At 42.1% G+C, this 23,130-nt stretch overlaps 2 protein-coding genes across 5 annotated transcripts in view; one reads left to right on the top strand and one right to left on the bottom strand.

The window, feature by feature from the left end:
- The window catches only part of LOC144474596 (FH1/FH2 domain-containing protein 3-like), a 294,352-nt gene extending 288,359 nt beyond the window's left edge, over positions 1 to 5,993 (top strand). For all 3 annotated transcript variants that reach the window (XM_078189652.1, XM_078189662.1, XM_078189672.1), the window contains one exon: positions 3,517 to 5,993. In XM_078189652.1, the coding sequence (XP_078045778.1) occupies positions 3,517 to 3,590 (74 nt within the window). In that variant the 3' untranslated portion in view covers positions 3,591 to 5,993. The remainder of the gene's footprint in view (positions 1 to 3,516) is intronic.
- A 1,398-nt stretch (positions 5,994 to 7,391) lies between these two features.
- The window catches only part of Fkbp14 (peptidyl-prolyl cis-trans isomerase Fkb14), a 119,097-nt gene continuing 103,358 nt past the window's right edge, over positions 7,392 to 23,130 (bottom strand). The window contains exons 2-4 of one of the 2 annotated variants that reach the window (XM_078195660.1): positions 18,673 to 18,836; positions 10,540 to 10,652; positions 7,392 to 9,010 (exon numbers count right to left, since the gene is read on the bottom strand). In XM_078195660.1, the coding sequence (XP_078051786.1) occupies positions 8,822 to 9,010; positions 10,540 to 10,652; positions 18,673 to 18,836 (466 nt within the window). In that variant the 3' untranslated portion in view covers positions 7,392 to 8,821. Of the gene's footprint in view, positions 9,011 to 10,527; positions 10,653 to 18,672; positions 18,837 to 23,130 lie in introns of both variants that reach the window. The other variant, XM_078195665.1, reaches the window with a different exon arrangement.

Below are 23,130 nucleotides of genomic sequence, written 5' to 3'. Positions count from 1 at the left end.
GTTCCTGCACGGTAACAGGCCGGGATAAATTCGATTTTAATAATTCGATCGCGGTCGACGCGATAGCTTATCCGGATTCCCGGCGCCGGGTCGGGTCGCGCGCCGAAGCTTCGCGATCGTTTCGGTCTTTTATTCCGCCGGCTTCCCTGTTATTTCTCACCACGGCGGACTTGTTCGAATACTGCGAACGGATTTATGATTTTCTATTTGCTTTGAAGGGAAGGCCCGACCAACCGGAAACTGGCTTTTGTTGATAAAAGAAATCGATCGCAAACAAAAATCCTTTTTCTCCCACCCTCCCCTCTATCGGGGCGAAAAAAAGCTGCTTTTTTCCCACCGAGATCGAATTATTGCGTTGATTTTCTTCCGTATTTACAAACACCAAAGAAAACTGAGTTTGCTGTACCTCAATATTTTCGAACGATATTATTGCGTTTCAGGCAACGCGTTGATTGCTATGCGCCGCCGCCGGCAAACGGAACGTCTAAACGTAGTTACTAGAATTTACTAGAATGTATAACACTAATATTTACTAGAACGCGTTAAGCATAATTCAATGGCGTGAACGGTTCCCTTGGTTCCCCGTCGCATCTTACTGTAGCCGAGAACATTGAGCGTGTCGCGTGAATAATTTTCATTTTCGCCGGCATTAATTAATCCGTAATTCAATCATCCTGGTCCTCGTATAATTTTGATCGTAATTACGGACACGGTAATTTAATCGAAGAAGACGTCTGAATAACCGTGTACAGTACGTTTGAGATCGTATAATTCGGTAGTTAATAACTTCGCTCCGGTATAGGGATGCCGATTTTCATAACGTTTATCAAGAATACGATCTGTTGAAGAGAATATATTTCCGTCGCTTTTTAACAAATTAAACTAAGTGCACGGAAAAACATTTAATTAATTAAATCAGAGTAGAGTGAGAGACATCCGAATTTGGGGCAATTACTCGCTGATATATATATATATATATTACTTACTGAATTGATGCGATATTAATGATAACATAAAAATTAAGTATAACAGATATCGTGCACTATGAGATTGATAAGAAGAGGGAATTATACGCGAAGTTAATACTCCTAGAACTACTTATGATATAATAAATAATGCTTAGAGTAGAGTCTATCAGATAAAGCAACGAATATTAATCGACTAGTTCAGAGCTGCTCAACACCTTGTCCGCACAGGCAGTGATTTTCAGTTCAGGTTGCACACCGATCGGCGAGGTCTGGTTCCAATCCCCGAGGGCAATGGCGTCCCTTACTTAACTCCTCGGTGGGACACCCCACTGGTAACAACACGTTATTTAGCTGAAAACGATGATACAAGTCGACTGTAAATTACATCGATTTTGCGTGAAATAGAATAAACATCGTACGATAAAAGAGAAAGAATGACACGAAAATGTAAACCCTTCGCTCTTTCTTTTCTCACTCTGTTAACCCCTTGCAGTATAATAACGAGTCAGACTCGTGGAGGAAGATTTTATGCAAGCTCTACTAAATATGAATATTATTTATTTCTTCTACATCGAAATAAAACTAAATTCTTCTGTTATCAACGTATAGAAACAAAGGTAAATAAAGACAATATAGGAAACAAAAATTGCATGAAAGGAGCGCTAGTGCAAGGGGTTAAGATTCTCGCTGGTAGCTTTGCCCTTACTCTGCGACTCTGCCCTTGCCCTTTGGGAGATCCGAACAGCTCTGGTCTAGTTCCGTACATAATTCAATCAGCTTATAATTCCTACACGTCCGATCGAATCGCGTAACTCAATGCTATAGTTATTTTCAAAAATTCGATTCCGGCGTATCGACATACCGGATGTTGTTTATTTAATTAATTACGATCGAACAAGCCATCCGAATAATGTTACATACAGACACTGTTTATGTTTGACTAGGAAACGATAATGTCGACAAATCATGGAATATATCTTTCAGCGGGAACAAAAGGTCGTCGAAACAATATTTCGATGATAATCATCGTCAGCATTGTACCCGGGAATTGTACGTTCGAAAGACCGCGTGCGCGCACGATAATTTTCCAAATCCGTCTACCACTATTCATAATTATGGACGCGGGAACCGTTTATTTGTCGTGTTCCATGCATCGCTGACAAAATAAACGACGCGCAGCGCGGTGAAGTAATTTGGACTTGATCGATCATTCTTGGCATGGCAAATCATTCGAGTCAATGTGTTATCGCAAATGCTATCGAATCGATTTTCGAGTGGTCGTTGCGAAGAGGATAGATGAAAAATGTCGCAAGCTTGAAGCTATTCTTAATTTATTGAAATTTGAACGAGGAAGAACTGCAGTTTCTCATACTGTGTTTTTAACCAGAGCGGATCATCGAAAGAAAGTCGAGGAGTGTAAAACTAGAGTGTTCGCGCTTGAAAATAAGCGCGACTAGAATGTTGTAAGATCTGTTTACATCGAGTTACAGTAGGTCAAAGAGCGGCTGTCTTTTTGATCGTAATTCAGCGATCTTTTAACTTCGCGGACGAGTTAATTTTCTACACAGCGTCTGAAATTTTATTTTCCCGCGGGTCCGTTTATTTTTATACACTATCTCAGAGTTTGTAGATCCGCGATCGTTCACTTCGGATAGGAGTTGCGTGAAAGAGAGAGTCGCGTGACCAAGCGAATTCGACAAAAGAAGTTCGCCTTGATTCCCGTAGCGATTCAAAATGATAGCTGGTGCATATTTTCCATGTATATAGGAACCGAGCCAGCCGGGTGGTAAATTACAGGTGTGACTGCCGGTGTATAATACACTTCTATCGATCTACACGTTGCGCCACATTCTAACCAGACGCGTACAATCCCTGTTAATTACCGACTGCTCCTTCTGCCTTAAGTCTGTATCTGATGGACAATGTGTCTTGGGTAGACACAGCAAGATCGGATCTTAAACAGAAATATATTTTAGCCCGGCTGTACTGAGGACTGCGCCAGTAATTATGTTTCCATTGTTTGGCATTCCCCCCTACCCCCCACCCCCTTTTGATCGCATGCGAGCCTGTTCTGGAATGCCTTTCTTCGAGTGACGTGTCGTTGCTTAATTTTCCAGATGACTGCTGAACATTTCGTGTACGGGGAACGGTTGCATTCGATTTTTACAACGTGGCGAATAAACTGTCAAGTAATAACTGCAGTGGTTCGTGCAGACTGTGTTACACATGCAAAATGAAGTTTCGTTTTTCGTAGAATCGAGTCTGCGCTAAGATTCTGTCGAAACGATTGTCGGAAGTTTACTTTTCAGATTTAAAAAATGTGATTAAGCTTCAGGATTCTTCTTGGATATTAAAGATTCAATATTCCTATGAATTATACTATATTCTATTTTATTATATTATATTAATCCCACGTGTGTAAGACGAATGCTCGAAACAGTTATTTTCTCTGTACACGATCCGTTTAAAATGTTTAACCAATGCCTGCATCTTAACCCGACAGTTCGCCGTAGCAGCTCGTTAAATACCGATTGTGTTTGATCGACAGTGCGTAGAACGCTGAAGAACGGCCTCTCGGAAGAGGAGAAGAAGCACATTGCCGCCTACATCAAGGGCTACTGACTGTGATAAAACTCGAAACCCTGTGACTCGTCCATGAGAAGAGAGGAAATGGTAGCACGTTCATCGAACCTTTGATGACAAGGCCAGGACAACGCGATCCCACGGTAACCAACGAGCTTATCACGACCTCCGGGGAACCGCGGAGATTACGCCAAGGTGTATGCGTTAAGTACAGTATGTTAACAAAACTCGTTGCCGAAGACGAAGATCCCGAGACTTCCGATTCTATTTTTCGATCTTGCCGCGCTCTGTCGTTCGTTCTTCTCGCCTCACGAATGAAGGCTAGAACCGTTGGAAATCTAGCGAAGGAATGCGCGTTATGCATTTCGGATTCTAAAGTAGTTTTTAAAAGATAGAAAAAGCTGGGTGTGCCAATAAGTATAATTATCTTCGCTGAAGCGATAAAGCTGGTAATTAAAATATTTTCGAAGTCGACGAAGTACTAAAATCGGAAGAGGTATTTTCTGATAGACAAGATTAAAGCTTTTTATCAAAATTTTGATAGATCAATGATGTTATAAAAATATATATGAAACACAAAGTTCCATATGATTTAAAACTGTATTATTTTTAAAATCCTTTTTAATTCCAGTTTCGACAAATCTGTCTACTAAAATTCAAACCTGCATGAAATCTACGGGAATAAATATGAGCGTATACTTTATGCAACATAAGTTTCCATGATAAGTAATAACTGTTTCTGGAGTTATTATTTAGAAGAAAAATGTCCAGCTAGATTAAAAGATATTAAGTGGCAACTTAGTAATTAATTATCCGACAAATCGAGGTCGAATAAACCAAGGGAACACAAATCACTTATTGGCGTACCGGCTCTATTTTAATAGCAGGGCATTCGCGTAGTAATGTTTCACTGCCAGATGAATTGAACATGTCGCAGTGATCAGTCGGGCGACTTGTTCACGAGACCCACGCTACTTCCGGTGAGCTCCGTAGACGTGCTCACCGGGTCACCGTTCTCCGCCCCCGCGACCGAATGCGACAACTTTCGAACCGATATCCTCTCCATCGTCCTCTTGGTAGAACCGAGAAAGGGATAGAGAGTAATGAAAAAATAGAAAACAACCGCGAAGCGAACCAAGTTTTCGGATGCATCTTCCGTCGGTGACAGTCTCGCAGGGGGCGAGCGTTCGCGCGGGACCACCGCGGAGACGTTTCCCGGCGTGCCTTGAATCAATTTTCCTTTGCATGTTGCATGATATGAAAATGTTATTAAAGTTCGCAACACCGAGCCAATTTATTTCGCCGCAGTTTCGTGCCACGCGGCGGCTCCCGCCGCACGCGGGAAATTAAAAAGCGTAAAGAAGGCTTTAAGAACGCCGCGCCACGGTTTTATGGGATTTCGTTTCTCGTTTATCTGAACGACACTCTTTATTCCATGGTCGCTATTCCGTCGCTTGTTCCCGTGATATAAAGTCACGAACGAGCGCGCGAAACCGTCGGCGAACATCTCCGAGATCGTGCTGGAAAAGTTTCTGGTATCGTGACACTCGATCGTTCTTCTAATCAAGATTTTCGTGTAGATTATTAAGAAACCTCTTGTTTCAACGTCGATCCTCGAAGAGGGAAGTTTTCCATTTCTTGAAATCGACGAGGAAGCATGCACGTTTAATGTAACTGATACATTAGCGAAAGAACCTGTAGTTGATCTTTTTAACGCAGCGTCGTGAAAGCTGGTAGCGTACAGCGTACTTAAATTCTAAGTAAATCAAAAGCGAATGATTCTGAAAGCTTAGCGCGAGCCTCGAAAATTATCCGGGTTATTTAGCGGTTATTAAGCGGGTTATTTTATACGACTTCGATGGTCAAGAAAACGCTCGCAGTTCATACGCGGAACTATGAAACCGGCGGTGTCTGACGTGGCACGAAACGCGCTGGAATCTGTAGCGGACAATGGCGGACGGTTCCAGAACGTACAGTGGTAGCCATTGTGCTAGGCGGCCGCTAGAAAGTTCGAACGACAGGGGAGCGAGGACCAGACGATCGTATCAACGTGTGCCTCGAATGAACTTCTAAACTATTCTAATAAACTATTTTGATGACCCGTTACGTTAACGACAAGAAAGAAACGTCTCGAGGGGTCGCTTACCGTGTAATTTCGCGACGGTTAAACTTCTTACCTGCGAGATCGTATTCTCCGTACGATGTAAAAGAGAGGAGAGACCGTGCTTGCGACGAACGATATTCGCCGATTATGCGAGGTGGTTTAAGCCCGGTACCTAGGAGACGAGACTACGCGAAACGGTGTGATTTGTTCGACGAGAGAGAGAGAGGAGCCACTTAATTAACTTAATCATCACCTTATTATCCGTGCGACGTGGCGCCACCGTGTACGCGCAATCATTGTAATTTACTGTGGAAATGAATTGAAATAAAATTGCGAGCAGCAGACGTGCAGCGTTTCGATTCTGCCCCGGGTCTGGGCACCCACTCCAATTTCCTTCCTCTCTTCTTGCATTCACAAGGCGGGATACTGTACCGGGCTCGTTGGAGTATTGAAAAACACAAGGTAAGTTTACACAGAAATCATTTATTTTAATGTAACAAGTGAAGTAAAATTATGACGATTGAAACAAATAGGATAAGGATGGTTTGTAAGCAGACGAGTTAAACGACAGTGGAATGAGGTTGTTCAGGTAACTATTCGGTTGGGGAATAAGTTTTTAGCGTTTTTATATTTTTTTTTGTTTTACAACGATTTGTTGCTGTTTGACAAAGTGTATAATATTCATTCGATTAACACATCAAGATGATTACCACAGTTTTGTAGAGCAGAAACAGCTCTATCGAATGAATAATATACACTTTGTCAAACAGCAACAAATCGTTTATTCCCCAACCCAATAGAATCAAGATAGTTGTACACTCAAATATGAAAAATGCTTTTACGACCAGAAAAATAGTGTAGCGACTGCATGCGATAAAATAAATAAACTGTATCAACACGCTAAGAATTATAATCAAGCAAGTAGTATAAAATCAGCAGGGTCAGACAAGAAAGATTCGAATGCCTAACGCTCGGACAAGTAGAACAAGTACTCTATACAAGCAGACAAGTGGTACGAGTATGATTAACGATCGAACAAGTGGAGTAGGAAGGGCCACGAGCAGACAAGTAGTAGAACAGTGATAAGGTCAGACAAGAAACATACGAACGTTCAAACAGTTACGCAAGTAGAACGTTCTAAGAAACGATAAGTAGAACGAGAATAGTTACCATCGGACAAGTGGTTCTGAAGCAACTCTACGGAGACATGCGAGGATGCTTGGGTTGGAGAAGAGAATCATGAATCCATTTGTAGAAAGCAGAGTAGGGACTACAGTTAGAAAAGTAGAACAGCTACGCTATACATTCGGGTAGTAGAATAGAGCGTTCGGTGTAACGTTGTGTCCGAACAATTGGACACTGAAAATGGATTTTTGTCGCGCAAGTCAAATGTAAACCCTGCCCGAGCAAATAGAGCGACGACGTTGGATAGTCGCGTGGAGTTGAGACAGCAGCGGCGAATGATCGGACAAGTGGGACAGATGCAATCGCAGCGTGGTAGAATAACCCGGTGACAATCTATACGCGCAGAGTCGCATGGTTTGTCTACGACAATCGTGTGCAGACTGTGCGCGGAACAAGCGAAAGTCGCCGCGGAACAATTACTCCGAAGAAAAGAGTACCGATTGGTCGGCGTATTCTTCTCGGGTTGGTTGGAGCAGGAACGTCGGCAATCAGGCGCCACAGGACGGGGTAGAGGGATTCGAGTCGCTCTCGAATGAAACAAGTACACGGCGTATAACAAACTGTGCTCGAGACACACGATTTATTATTAACCTTCGTCCAACTTTAACAACATACAATATAATGTAGTAATAAAAACGTATCAGTTAAAAGTGTAATAATGATAGCGCGACGATCGTTGGAGAAAAAAGATCGCGTCGTGTACAATTATGCGACCGCCGTTTATCTCCGCCACGCGTTGCATCCGACTTTTGCACCTTTCCTGGCTCGCGAACCTCTCCAGTCCTCGCATACGTGCGTCTTTCGCGTGTGATATCTTCGTGGCCGAGTAACGCCGGTGATCTCGGATAAAAAATGGGAAACAGGGAACGGAACGGTCCGATGATCGCTGTTGAAAGGGATGCGGTAGTAGGCTTGTGTACAGTGAGGGGGTCGAGAAGGATGGTATCGAGGCAGAGGTGGGGAAGGGCGGGTTGAAAAGGGGACAGGTGGGGGGAGGGGTCTGAACGATCGGAAAGCTTTCGAGAGAAGGGGACAATAATCGTTTCGCGTGTGATTTATTTAGCACCGTTACGCCGATGCGCTTAATTAATGCTAACCTCTATAGTCGTGTAGAAAAACCACTCTTTCTCTCGGTTCCTCTTTCTCTCCCACCCTTTCTCTCAGCTCCTCTCATAAATTCTCTCCCATTGTCTCTTTCTATCTATATATTTGTTATAATTATGATAGCGTAGAAGAGCCCTGCTTCGCGCCAGGTTCTCGATCGCTCGGCTCGTCGCGCGCAGTCCCACCAATGACTCGCCCGAGCTTCGGAGGAAACGTTTCCGCGACCGGAAACCACAGACCCGAGGACCACCCGCGCGGATCGATCGCGCGATCGATCCTTGGGCAGGTCGCTTCCGGGTTCACGCGTGACATTTCCCCTCGAACGGAAATTTCCCCGCTCCAGATCGCGTCGCAGCCAGCACCTGGTCCAAGGTCCTCCTAAGCCCCCGAGGACAACGCGTCGAGCTCCCGGTGAGAGGAAGACGGCATCCAGGCGGGGACGAAGCTTCCGGACACTTTACGACGCACTCATTCGACCCGGTTAAAGGTCGAGACAGTGTCCGAGCGGCGTCGCGAGATCAAATTCCCGGCGAGGAAGAGGTCCGTTCGCGATGCTTGGTCGCTCCTCCTCCGTTGGCAGCTCGCGCGAAGCGGCCGCGTCGACGGGGCCTCGGAGCCATGCGGACGAGCGGTCGACGGTCGACGGTCGACGGTCGACGGTCGAGAGGGCCCGCGGACGAGCGCGGATCGATCGGGCACACACCATGGTTCCTGTTCAGTGGTAGACGCGGGCCGGATGGGACTCGACCAGGCGATTCCGCGGGTTGGTGAACACGTGGTGGCGCGAGACACAACGCCGACGGCGGTGCGGACGAGGGCGTGGGCGCGGGCGCGGGCGACGCGGTGCTCGGAGACGCGGCGACGCGGCACGATGACTTCAGAGCTCGTCGTGCTTCGGCCCGGTGAACTCGTCGTGCGAGATGAAGCCGTTCTTGTCCTTGTCCTCGTGCTGGAAGATCTCCTCGACCAGCTTGTCGTGGTCAGCCAGGATCTTCTTCACCTGGTCGTTGTCGCCCGCGCTGGCCTGGTCCGCCTCGATCATCTGCTTCCTCAGGTACTCGCTCACCTGCGCACAGAAAATGTGACATCGATTATTTTGTCGATGAAGGACTTTCGAATGGAGGATTGGAACTTCTTTAGCTGCCTCGAAGAAGCAAAATTACTTGCTGAACATGGGAACATTTCGGAAGAACGATTCAGTACGATCCAGAGTTAATTTTGAGTATCGACTTTCTGCTAATCGCGAAGACTATGTACAAATTATCAAATTTAAACGATATATTTCAGATTTATGAAATCGGCGAAATGCGAGTACAAGGAATTGTCTGTTCGTTGCTGGACTTGTACTACTTATCATAAATACTGAAAACGGAAGGACTTTATTCAGCTGCAATTGATGTGCAATTATCTGCAATCTATTGTTCTTGATCAAATAACAATGTGAAATGAATATCCCACCATTGTCCAGGTAATGGATATCAACAGAAACGTAAGTGCGATTGAAATGGAAAAATAAAATTTTCGATGCGGATTTAAAAAAACCACCTATTTCAAAGAATTTTGAATATCTTGGAATATCTTGCACTTACTGAAATTATAGCAAATATTTTTAGAATATGAAACAGTATATATATGTAATAAATTGAAAAATGCTGTTTCCGTAGCTTCTCTGTGTTGCAATTAATGCGGACAATTTTTATATTGCGCTACATCGATCGCACGATACCACTTGCCCGTCGCGCTATAAAATAGCTACGTGCTGCAATGTTTCGCGCGAATTGATTTCAGCAGTTCACGTTCGCAGATAGGAATCTGTTAAGTTCCGTGCGCGTCGCAGTGATTGAAACAAATGTATCGCTCCACGCGACAGGGCCAGTAAAATAAAACGCAATTGCGCTGTTCGCTGCAGTTTAAAAAAAAAAAAAAAAAAAAAAACGTTTCGAGCGCTGTAAGCCTTCCCCTCCCATGCGCAAAATGTGCAGACGTTAATCCTTTGTACTTGCGCGCGGAGATAAACCTGTCGCCTGCAACGGTATGATTGGTCTGCTCTTGGATTTGTTTAAAAATGGGTTTCGTACTGATCGAACGAAGCAAATGAGCCAAGTAGCCTGTTAATGAGACAACAATTTGAGTATAAACGAGTTGCAAAATATTTGATATTACGTTTGATATTGATATTACGTTCCAAGGTGCTCAAAAAAACATCGGAAATCTGCAATGTTTGTTTTTTAAAAAGATCTTCGCTGCTGGTCAAAATTGTTAATTAACATGTCAATTTTCCGACTAAATTTTGACTTTTTAAAATCGCATCGAAGTTGGAGGCAACTTTCTAATTTCACATCTCAGGGTCCTTGCGGATGGTAATTAAAAATAATTGGTCGTTAGTAGAGTTACCATGCATCGAGAACTGTACTACGAATAATGCATGCGACGTGTGTACCTACTTTGTTATTTTGAATGTTGCGAAAATGTAGTTATGGTATTGGTAACTAGAGATATCTCGAATCTAGTTATTTTGGTTAAACAACTGGTCTAGTACCATCACCACAAGTGGCCCCTAGAAAAAATTCAAAATGATCTTGCCATTGCTCTCACCTCCTCGCGGGACAATTGGTTGTCGCGGTCGCTGTCGATTTCCTTGAACACGTTGGCCGACGGCGGTGTGTCGCTGATGTTGATCAGTTCAACCTCGAACAACAACGTTGCACCTGGAATCAGAAATATCCGATTAATGAGTACCCGCGTTATTTCTGTCGGTTAAACGAAACACGCTCTGCGTCCTCGTCACCGTAATTTCGCGTTCCAATCCAAAATTTAACGCTCGGATACCAAACTCTTTAAGGGGAAACTTTGTAATTATCCGGATCCGAGCTCTGGCGTTTCGAGTGATATCGCGAAATAAAACGGCGAATTAAACAATTACTGTATACCGCGCGCGTTACTCGCTAATTACTCGCGGCGATCCCCGCTTTTTTATCTTGCTCATCCAGTCACATGGCGGACCGTGTAACGCGCTGTAATAATCGAGTCGTCCGGCCGACGAAAAATTAATCTGACTCCGCGACTAATCGACCGGTGTCCGACGATCGTTAACTTTCCTTTCAGCTTTCTACCACTTCGAATAATCTGCGAGCGTGGAAGTGGATATTTGATTTCACTTCAGCGAACCTGATCAAATTGCTTTTACGAGTCGCGTGGGAAGCAGAAACGAGCGGCTCGTTTGTTGAAACAATTTCTGTAAAGGCAAACATTGGACTTGGTAAAAAGGACCGGGAATTTTATGGAGCAATTAATCGTGATTATATCGACAGAGGAGCTTTGCGATTTTCAATTCACGATAAATTGTATCGAGTTTGCTTTAGAAGTCGTACAATCTGTTCTCTCGTATATTCTATCTCCAATGTTGATCGGACTTCTTTCGAAATGATAAAATCAATTTACCCGAATGTATCGATCGTTCGTGTGAACATTTTAAACTCGTCGAGCACACAAAAACAGTGGTTATCATTGCTCGAACGACGAAAATGACAAATCATCGAAAAATCGTGTTATCGGGTGGTTGAGATACAAGATACCGATTTCGTTAGTTTACCAAACGGCGCTCTCGTTTTTCGTTTTATTCGTGAACGATGCTCTCTCGTTTATTCGTGACTAATGACGGCGGTGCATTATGCAGAGAGTATCGAGGAAACGGAGAACCGAGGAGAACAGGAGAAATGTTCTTCCAATGTCTCTGATTTCCCATCATGTTTCCCGAATCCGGAGATCGAGCGACACGCAACGACCGCATTGATTGCTCAAAACCAATAAAAATCCAATACATCTCTGTCAGCGCTGACGAAAGACGATTGCCGCGGCTTTTCTATTATTTACCCGTCGACTCCCAACGAGCCGTGCACCCTCTCTCCGATCCCCGTGAAAAAACACGTCCGGAACGCCGAGCTCCTGTATCGATGACGTATGACGGACCTCTTGTCGCTGACGTTTACTACCAATCAGAGCCCATTCTATAAAAGCGAACAACGGACGACAAATCTGCCGAAATCTCCTGTTTCTAATTCATGGAATTGTTATCGCTCCGCTGCACAGTTCATTTCTGGCGCAGGCAATCTTTCAAGAGAACTACAGATTCCCTGAATACATTTTGGTCTTCACAATTTGTGTATCCCCTGCGATTTCCTAAATATTCATTGAGGAATGTTGAATGTAAGAATGTAGGAATGTAGGAATGTAGGAATGTAGGAATGTAGGAATGTAGGAATGTGGAATGGAGGAATGTAGGAAAATAGGAATGTTGGAATGTAAGAAAAGAAAACTTTCTCATAAAAGGAAGTCATAAAAAAAAATTGGTTTCCAGGACGACGAGTCATTTCTACCCGTATTTGCTGAAGACGGAAAGCGTAGAAGCAAAATTAATGAACTGTGATCTAAAGAATGTTAAAAATAGCGGTAATGACGAACATCTGTAGTTAGAGAATGGATAAAATAAGAGATACTCCAAAACTATTTTTGTATGTATGTTGACTTAAATATTTTTCAAATGTTAAAAAAAATTTTTTTAAACATTACAAACATATTTGTAAAGTCATTTAAATAAACCATGTGATATAGAATTGGAAATATGAAATGTGTTTTACGAAAAAGAAATTTATGCTCCAACGGGATTTGAACCCGAACGTAGCAGCACCGAAATCGTACGCTCTAACCATTCCGCTAACCGATTGAATTGTTAAGCGCGGAAACATTTCGGCATATATCCCGCTCGTTACAATTCTATTGCTCGCTTAATTCGCATTTTCAGGGTTAAAAAATTGTTTGTTTCGATGTAATAACGTTTAAAATTACTTAATCCACACTCACGGTAAACTAGACAAGTAGTAGCTTCTTTCTGACAGCAAAAAACATCGACACATTGGGCTTTCATTTTTTTTGACAATATTGCAGGCGAGCATAAAATCTGAGAAAAATTGAGCACACGAGCCGTGATAGTACCTTATCAGGGAATTAATATAAAAGTGTTGAATATAATATAAAAGTGGGAAATCTTCAATTTTCCGATTTTTTCGGAGTTTTTCAATTTTTGATAATCATAGCTTGCAAATGAAAAATCTGAAAAAATTCTAGAACATCCGGCTTGATGTCCAAAATAAGCCATATTTTTTTCAAAATTTTAGAAAGTCGCTAAAGGTGGAAAAATGCCGGAAAACCGCGAAATGTATTTTACCCTGTAACTACCCTCACGGACAAGTTACAGGGTTAAAATTTTGCACAGATGAGTTTATATTGGTCAGCTATCGAACGGTGTATGACTCATTGAAAAACCTCTAAGGGCAGTTTTGACCATCTTAATCGGCTATTCCTTTTGTTTCTACGATTCTGAAAGCGAATCGCCGTTTAACCCTTTCGCTACGGAGCGCATTACTGAGTAGTTTCTTGTTCTCTAAATTTTAGAATAATACTTATTATATTTAGTAATATCATTTTGCTTTCGAAAGTATAAAAGTTTGTGATCATTAAAATAAATTTAGTCAACTGTTTGTTGATGATCAAAAGTATCTCATGTAAAGTATGATATAAAAGTTTATATATGGTATGAACGTAATATACGCTTTTCGTATATAAATGGTAATTCTTCGAGGGCGTATATATACGCCCGTCGGAGCGAAAGGTTTAATAGACGCCGAGAAAACGAGGGATTTTCTGCTGCAACGATGACGGCGTTTACATCGTTCGGATCGTACTCGTCGCAGCTCGTAAACTGCCCGTTTCATTCACAATCGCGCGCCATGGTCTTGCATTCGATATCCATTATGGAGGTCCCGCAGCGATTAAGCTTGCCCTAATGAAATATGCCGGCCGATAATTCATTACTTATAGAAACGCGATTAACGAGGCGGCCTATGGTTTCGAGCTCGACGACGAATCTCGTTCCACCCGGGGAACAATCGAACGATCGCGCGTTGCCGTAGGTAAACGCCGCCGCCGGGAAAGTTTCCCTCGTTCTCGGTGACCGCAACATCGACGACAGATGGAATCAAAGTCGTTTTTCTTTGTGCGCAATTTCCTTCCCGCGCCGTTCCCCCCTCGCCGCGCCGTCCGAGGCAAAACCGTTTCATTTTCGATCCCGATCACCGCGGACTTGAAACGCTTTCCATCCTCTGTCTCCACGTTATTTACGCTCCGCGTTCCACCGGGATGGGACTGCTCCAGCAGCCATTATAACGTCTAGATACCAATTAACGCGACAGAATGCCCGGGTAGCTGCGAAATAATGGTCAAATTAATTATTCTATTGTCGATTCAGAGAACGAAATTTTCCGAATTAACAAACCACCGGCGACCCGAGTTTTATCTTCCGTGTTTAAACCGTGGAATCGATAAGGTTCATCCCGTATGTACATAAATTTGTTGTCCCTGTTGACCGAGGAATTAACTCTTGTTCAACGTGATGGGAATTTTACGCATTTAAAAAAAAAAAATAGATGTGTAGATGGACTGACAATATTTAAGAGGATTACGTCGGTTCTTGTTACGATCCGAATCGACCTGAAGTACAGAAATATTTCGTCTTTAAAGTATCTTTTGAATATCCCGCATTTCGATTTGAATGCGCTGAATAGACGCTTAATAATTTCCCTGGAAAATCGATGCTGCCGCGCGCAGCTATTGCACTTGTTATTTAGAAATTCGCTACTGGCGGCTAATGGCCGCGAAGAATCGAATCATTGCACTATTTCGAAACGCTGCATCCTGCAAATCGATCAATGAGCGTCAGGGAATTCGGTAACGAAATTCCGGCAAGCACGTTGCATTGACGCGTATCATCGAATTCACGGCGCCAAACTCGATCAGCAAATTCTAAAAACTCGATCACGGAACGGCGGAAAATTTCGCCCCTTTGTCTCTAGACCGCTGCAAATTGTTCGCAATTTTCAAATCTTTTGCTACATCGCACTATGCGGTAACCGATGTTAAAAAAACCGTGGAATCGTGTTAGTTTAAAATTTGCTATTCGGCTCGATCAATATTCAATGGCTATTAGAATATTCCGTCGAGACGAATTAAACAGCTTCGTCGAATATCTCAGCGGAGGGATAAACATTGCTACGCGAAATACATTTTCGCGAAAGTAACCAACGAACTCGTCTTGCCCGGTAAAGAAGTTAATTAACCATGAAACGCATAAACCGCATTTAGCTCGGCTCGCGCAGCGCGGCCCTCGAACATTGTAACTTCTCATTAGACGTTCTTCCGCAACAAAGAACCGCAGACACGGCATTCCGACCTACAGACGCTATGAAATATTTCGCGCCGTGCCGAAGAAACGTTGTTCTTTCTTCCGTCGATCCTGATGCCGAGCTTCACCCCCTAACGAATCGATATCAAACAATTTTAACAAATCCTTTAAATTTGAAGGATTTTTTCATTTATTGTAACACTACGACAGACTTTAACAGAAAATGAAAAGACGAGCAAAGTTTATCAATGGGTTAGAATATTGATGTATTATAACTCAAAGTATTTTAATTAATTAAACTGAAACTAGAAAGATAAAATTTATTATAGTGAATTAATTTTTTTGTGTGAATTTTAAAAATTGGTCAAAAATTCGTGTCACCGGTATGTAATTGACGCGGTGCCTGGCGTGTTAACACATTAAAGGCGGGAGTCGTAGTACTACGATTTATCTGGACTGTAGCTTAAAGGCGGGAGTCATAGTAATACGATTTATTGGTTTTTAGTTCCTTTTTAATATTTCTTGTAGTTTTAAGAGTTTAAATAAACTTTTGTAAGACTAAATTTTTTATTATTATACAAAATAACGCCCGCTCTAGGACGAAAAACGAGTCAAGATCACCCACCTTTAATGTGTTAATAAAGAGTTACCTTGAATTTACCAGTCATTATTTCACCGACAATATTTTCATCGATACGATGTCAGCAACACCGCATCTCACCCACATGGTTTATATTCCGACACGTTGAAATCGCCGGCAAATTTTTGCATCGACTTTCGTTTCACCGACAAACATTATTATCGACACAATCGTACAACACGCGCGCACACGGAGCAAAGTGCTCAATGAGATTGGTTTATCGCGCAACAGTCTAATAGAATTCTACAGGGTTTCCTCCTTGCTCCTCCGAAATAATTCGCGGATTTCAATGGCCCTCGATAGGGAAAACAAGGGACGCTAGCCGGGCCGGATCGATAGAAAAGGGATCGTTAGTAACAAAATCGGGGCCGAAGAAAAAAATGCAATTGCACGGAAATCCAATAAAGCGTCAACCATTAAATTGAGCACTGCTATCATCCGGAGAGCCGACACTCCCGGCCGGATCAACATCGGCTACGGCACGCTCGCGCTCATTTTTTCGGGAAGCTCGCGTGTCAGATAAATCGCGCGAGCTTCCCGCGGAGCCGCGTATATCTTTGGCGGAAAGTGTGTTCCCCTTTTTATACGGGACCGTTCCTCTCCCTTTGTCCCCGACGGCCATTGTTCCGCGGCAAGAATACATTTGGCAGCCGATAAACGGATTCGATAATGATTGAGAACAGCTTCGTAATCGGCGCGGAAACCGATCGCGTTTCTCCCTCTAAGCGTTCCGCTTCCTTAAATCTCGAATCAAAACGCTCGCGGCTAGGTTTTCGGGACGGCTTCGCACCTTTCACGCTTTCAGCTATTTTAAACGTTATTTTTCGACATAGTTTTGTTATAATTTAGATAACGATGTCTTTTTACTTCGTAATTTCCAATTTAGAAACAAGAAATGATATTAACCACAATGTGTAAAATTTTAAACTTAATTACATTAAATTATGTTACATTTATATTAAATTATACAAAGAACAGCGATACAGAGCAATTTTGCGATATCATATTGATAATTGCTATAAGTTACTAACTTGAACCTCGAATCTTTTCTACTGAAATTGTGATCAGCAATTTATTAAATGCGGATGAATAGAATGTAAAAATCGTTTAAAACTGTATTATAGTAACTTAGTCTGAAAGCTCGTAATCGCAAAATTTTTATTTATTTTCTTAAAATAAATTTTCCTTCTTATAGACGAATGATTTCATACTGAAATTAGCTCCATAGATATATGTACATTTAAACTAACGTATGTTCGTTACTAGAACTAGCAAAGTCCAATTAATACTTTTGACAAACATGCGACATGTCATGGGAACAGTTCGACTGCCATCGAAGTTTGTTAAATCGCTGTCATTGCGAGTTTTGAACAGTCCCGAGTGATCGGAATATTTGTTAAAATAAGGTTAAAGCAGTTAATTGGGATAAGATATTCACGCAGCCCTATGCGCGTTTTATTTGCAAGATTTTTATTCGTTTCTCTCGCTCGAATGTTGAAAAATTTAACCATTTGCACACGAGTGACGACTCTGAGGCGCCATTAAAATTGTTATACCACGTTCTAAAATTATTTTTATAGATATCACTGAAGCTAAAATTTAAAAACTTGTTAAAAGTGTAACTGTTACATGAGTTATGAGACTCGGTTTCATATGTATAGAATACACTTTGTTATACAAAACGAAAGTGCTACGAGCCAGAGAAATTATTTTAAATTCGAAGTTGAAATGTCTTCGAGTGCAAAGGGTTAATTTCCTACTTATCCCAACGGCTCGCCGTAGAAAATTGAATGTAAAGGGACAACCTAACAGAAACACTACCTGTTTCCTCTATAAATAGCAGCGTTCCCTTCCGGTCCCGCCATATTTTCCTTACATTCTTTGTCGTAGAAGCTCTTAAGGAAAATCTCGTCACCTCGCTCAAGATGAATTTTACGTCCGATTAATTAAGATCCGCCGGCAAATTCTGTTTCTCGAGCAATTCCAATATCGGCCATCGAGATTTTTGCTCGCCTCGATTCTTGAGATTTCTCCGTTGGAAGGAAAATAAGAAACGTAGAGAGCTCGGTTCTACGCCTGATCATTCCAAGATTGTAAAATCGAATCGCGCCGAAGTAACAGTAGAAAAATGTTTGTCCGTATTACTAGCTTAAATAAGAATCTTTGAACAAAATTAAATCGCATAAAATAACGATTTTCTGATCGCAAGAAGCAGAGACCAAGAAGAAATTTCATTCTTTCTTAAATAATTAAGATCATTGGTGCTTAACCCCTTGCCGTACCATTTTCTTTATTATTGCTATGATTAGAATTTTTTCGATCGTGCTAATTTCTTAAAAGAAAAAGCAATTTTATATTTTGTACTTGCATGTACGCGAATGTTTAAATATCGGTGACGAGAGAATAAAATTTGATTCCTACCTAAAGGAACGAATGAACATTCGTACAGCTTATTGTTATAAATCTCTGTCACGAATCTGACTCATTAAAGTACGGCACAGGGTTATCTTCTTCACGCCCTTGGCCACGTGTGTGTTCGTTCAATGTTCTTAAAATTCTGATAATTCTAAGTGCAAAGAAAATGAGTTGAAAAACTATTCGCTACAGAATCCCTTAGCAGTACTAACAAAACCTCATCGAATAAAATGAGATGGATGATAAATAAAAGAGAAACAATTAAATAGATTGTACTCTACTATAAAAACTCATCCCTGAAGAGTTTAAAACACGTTCTTGGTATTTAACATATTTAACATATATAACATAATGTTTACTCTTTATCGCGTGCTTATTTCGATCGTAAACGCATAAAAACCGCAGCCCAGTATGGCGATAGAAAAAGCAATCTAACCTCCAGGAATTACGTTTCCGGCTCCCTTCTCTCCGTATCCGAGTTCCGGTGGTATGGTCAACTTCCTCTTTTCGCCCACGCACATATCAACCAATCCCTGGTCCCAGCCTTTAATAACTTGGCCAACTCCCAGCTGGAATGTGAACGGCTGATCTCTGTCCAAACTGTAACAGGCAATAAACGGGTACGTTTTAAATACTGTTCCGTTGGAACGCAATCGTTCTGAGATCGTTTTCTCAGAAGCTAAGATTAAACATTCTTGCTCGAAGCAATTCCAACTGCAAATCTAAAACAATTTTTCTAGCTTCTAGTATTTCTATTTTATATAACAAAATTGATTTTATGTGCATGAATTCAGGTCTCGTGGCTCATACAACAGTTACACATTCTATAAAAATAATTACTATAAAAATAATTACTATAAAAATAATTACTAGAAAAGTAATTACTATAAAGACAATTTTAGAATGTGTTATAACAATCTTAATGACGCCTCAGAGTCGTCAATCGAGTGCAAAGGGTTAAACATTCTCACTCGTTTCTAGAAAATGTTACGAATAAAGTTTTAAAGCGACGCTTTACGCATGCGATAAAAATTAACCTCTTGCGCTACGATTCCTTTTAAGCTACGTCGATTAGCATTTATCCTTAATATTTTCTTTAATGGGGCTAGACTTTCTTTTATTATCTTTATGCTCTTTCACTTCTAGACTTTGATAACAGAACTTATTTTTATTTCGATATAGTGGAAATTAATGTTAATAATATTTATTAGATCCTGCATGAAATCTGTGTCACGAGTCTGACTCGTTATTATAGTGCAAGGGGTTAAGGAAATAGAACTCAGTATAAACGAATCACAGATTGCTAAAATAATAATTTATGCATTCGTAGAAGGATTCAATCTGAATTCTACATTCCACTGGATTATAAATTTTTCAAGTTATTAGAAATTCAAATTCAATTTAGTAATTATAAGTAAAATAGCTAGCATAGAAAATAAAATCGTGTCTAATTTTTCTAAAAATTTGTCTAATTTTTAAGTATATTGTAGAAAAAAAGGGACATTTATGATTTTACAAGGAAACTGCACTGTAAAAGTTACATTTTATCCGAGTTTCGTCGCGGAACGAAATTTCGACGAGAAAACCGATTGGGGGTTTATGCCGAGATTAGTATTAACCGGTGAACCGTTCGCGAAAGAAGACGAATGGAAATGGGGCGCGGACGTAAATCCTTGGAGCACCGAAACGCGCTGAGTTCGCGCTAAATTTCAAGGTCTTCCGGGCCAGGGAACAGAGCTCGTCTGTCTATCGGCGATATTCCCCGTGAAAAAGGTCGCCTCGCGAAAAGTGTCAATCTATCGCAGTCTCGTAAAATCGGGTTCGCGTATGCCGTTCGACAGCTTCACACACGCCCGAACCGAAAATTGACGAGTTCATCGGTCGACTGACGCGGGAAGACTAAGAGGAAAGCACCTGCACGAAATTGCTTCGGCCAGGAAAACGAATATTTTACGAAAATCACGAAAATCTCGACTACAAAGGCACAGAAAAATAATTAACCAATTAACACGTTGAAACCGTGCGACTGGTAATCAAATACGTCGTGAAATGCTGCATCTCTCGAGATAGATTTACAGAATTTTTTTTACGTTAACAGAATTTCATATTTCCAATATTAATAATATAAACTTTAGCTTGATAAAAATGTGGATTGTTTTATTTTTATATTGAAATAGAATCATTACCAGAAGAATTGACGAGATCTATAATTAGACAACAATTTACATGAAAATGGATAAAATATTTTACCATAAAATAGTAAATATTTCAGAAAAATAAGAATCCGAAGATTAATCCTCTCTTAATCCAGTTTTTCTTCCCACAAGTTTTCATCAGTTTCACGAAAGTGTCCACCGTTAGCATTGTGTCAACTCGACACGGAGACATTAAACAATTCATAAAAAGTATACCAGAGGTAGTCGAGAAGGCGAAAGGTCGCGCAGCCGTAGAAAAATGTGTGGAATCGTCACGAGAGACTGATAAGTGGGTCAAGGGTTATCGAGGAATCGGATCGCAAGTGTTAGCATGGGAACCGGAGAGCTGTTTCCTGTCTAAGGGACGCGGAAATCGTGGGAAAATCGACGCCAAAAAATAATAGAAAAATAAGAGGTAGACGGTTGGATGTTGAGCGAGTCCGTGGATGATGGTGGAAAGTCGATACCTGGGGGACACGAACACGGACACGTTTCCCGGGCTCGTTTGAGGCGTCTCCCCGTCACTGTACACGTACTCGGAGGGTTACGACGGTGGCGTCGTGACGCGTCGGGACGAGTCGCGTCGGACGCACACGCGAATGCGGATGAAGTTCCGAGTGCAACGAGTAACTACAACGTGCCACGCGGAGAATCTCAAGCAGTGTCTACGTTGATATGCAGATACGTCGCCGCGGGGGTGGATGCATCCGCGCGCGCGAACGCGTGCCCTCACATAATTTTTCGGGACGAGGCGCATTTTTACGACACCCTCGCCTCTCGTAGTGCCAATTTAGAACGGTGCTCGACCCATAATCGTTGTACTGTCGTACCCAATGATCTAGATCGGCCACACTATTCTATTTGCAGAGCGTTCTGCAAATTTTATACAACTCTAAATCCAAAACAGTTTTTACAACAGGTTTTAGTCCTTTTCATATGACTGACTACATTTTATACATTTGCGGTGTAGTCTGTTAACTAATAGTTACGTTTTTGACACTTTTTACTAATGCCTCAGAGTTTAAAATCGAGTGTAAAGAGTTAATAAAATACAGAAGATAGCAGATATGAAATATTTTCAACGGGGAGCAAACTTGAGTCAATACTTTCAAAATGGTGTAACTTTCTTAAAACTGGTCGAAATGACATGAATTTTTCTGTAAGTGTTAGAGAGACTTATTCACTGTACAGTGACTAAAATATTTTTATTTTAATTTATTACTTAGGATAAAACGAATATAAAAAATTGTTTTTCTTTCACTTTTGTAGAACATCTTTCGTTCGAACATTTTTCTGCTGTCGGCGTAGCAGATTCGTCTGAACAAAAGCGCCGACCGCAAAGCGATGGTCGAAGGCGAAATAAAAATCTAGCTCCGCGCGAAGAAATCAGAATACGCAGCGTTCGGCTGAGAATTGTCAGCAAAGTCACGTCCTACGCATTATCATCAAAGGTGCATACTTAACGCCGGTCAGACATAACCGTGCTCCCGGAAGCCCCGTAAACAGAAATCACGCAAACACCATAAAACTCCGCCGCCCGGTGTTGCCAAGCACGAATAAAAAGAGAGCCAAGTCGGAACGTTTCCGTTTGCTCGCCGATTTTACGCCGCGCCTTTAATTCCTCGTTAAACCGATGAGCCGAGCTAAGGATCTGGACCAGACCCGAAGACAACGAGGCACCTCCGTCTAACTGGATCGGTCGGATTCGGTGGTGACGAGTTTCGAATATACGGGGTGTCTCATAGCACCCATTGCACTCGAAGCAAAGTGATTCCCGATACGATACGAAGCAACTTTTCCCTCGGCGAAAATGTTGGTCACGGCTTCGTTAACGAGTTATCAAGAAAAAGCAGGAACCAATCAGCGCGCGTGCACGGCTGCTGCCACGCCCTCGCGGCCAGCACCGCGTCGGATTAGTCCGCGTTTTTTGTTAATATGTCGTTAACGAATTCGCAGCCAACATTTTCGCTGAGAAAAAACTTGCTTCAATTCGCCCGAGGAATCATCCCTCGCCGGTTCGAACGGGACACCCTGTATAGAGGTTCTTTACGCGCTAGTTATTGATTCTCCCGGTGATTCGTCGCGAAATGAATTTTCCGATCTATAAAATTTACGGGACCGTCGTCACCGGCGCAGAGAGACACACTTTTGAAAATTTCCTTGGCCGGAGACCGATGACGAATCCCCCCATGGATCGTGATCTCGCTGCGTAAACCGGAACAGGCACTTTATTGAGAAGCGGCGCCGTTTACAGGCGAAACGATCCGCTAGACGTCGTAAATGCCGATACAGCTAAATCGCAGTGAACACGAGCCTCCTGGGCTGTGTTCCCGAACGGAATTCGTTTAGAAGCTGACAACCCGACACCCGGCGCGCACCTTGCCGGCTGACACTTGTTCCATGGCTTACGAGTCGTAATTCGGTGTACTGGATTACCGGGATGACGATCGATCCGCGAACATTACGATCGAAGCTGCTGTCCCGTCGGTCATACATGGCTGTCGATATTCTTTCACTCAATTTCTCGAAAAGTCTTGTACCCGAGGGAAAAGCACCGAGCCAAGTCAATGAACTTTGCTAAGGCTTCAGAAAAGAGTGATAACAATTTTGTAAGAAAAAATAATTAGAAAAATCATAGAAGAGCACGTTTTGAAATATAAACTTTATTAAACTTTTTTAATAAATATTTAGATAATGTT

The sequence above is a fragment of the Augochlora pura genome, chromosome 2 (genome assembly GCF_028453695.1).
Source record: "Augochlora pura isolate Apur16 chromosome 2, APUR_v2.2.1, whole genome shotgun sequence".
NCBI lineage: Eukaryota > Metazoa > Arthropoda > Insecta > Hymenoptera > Halictidae > Augochlora > Augochlora pura.
The sequence above is the reverse complement of the archived record's forward strand: the minus strand, read 5'-3'. Positions and strand labels throughout refer to the sequence as shown.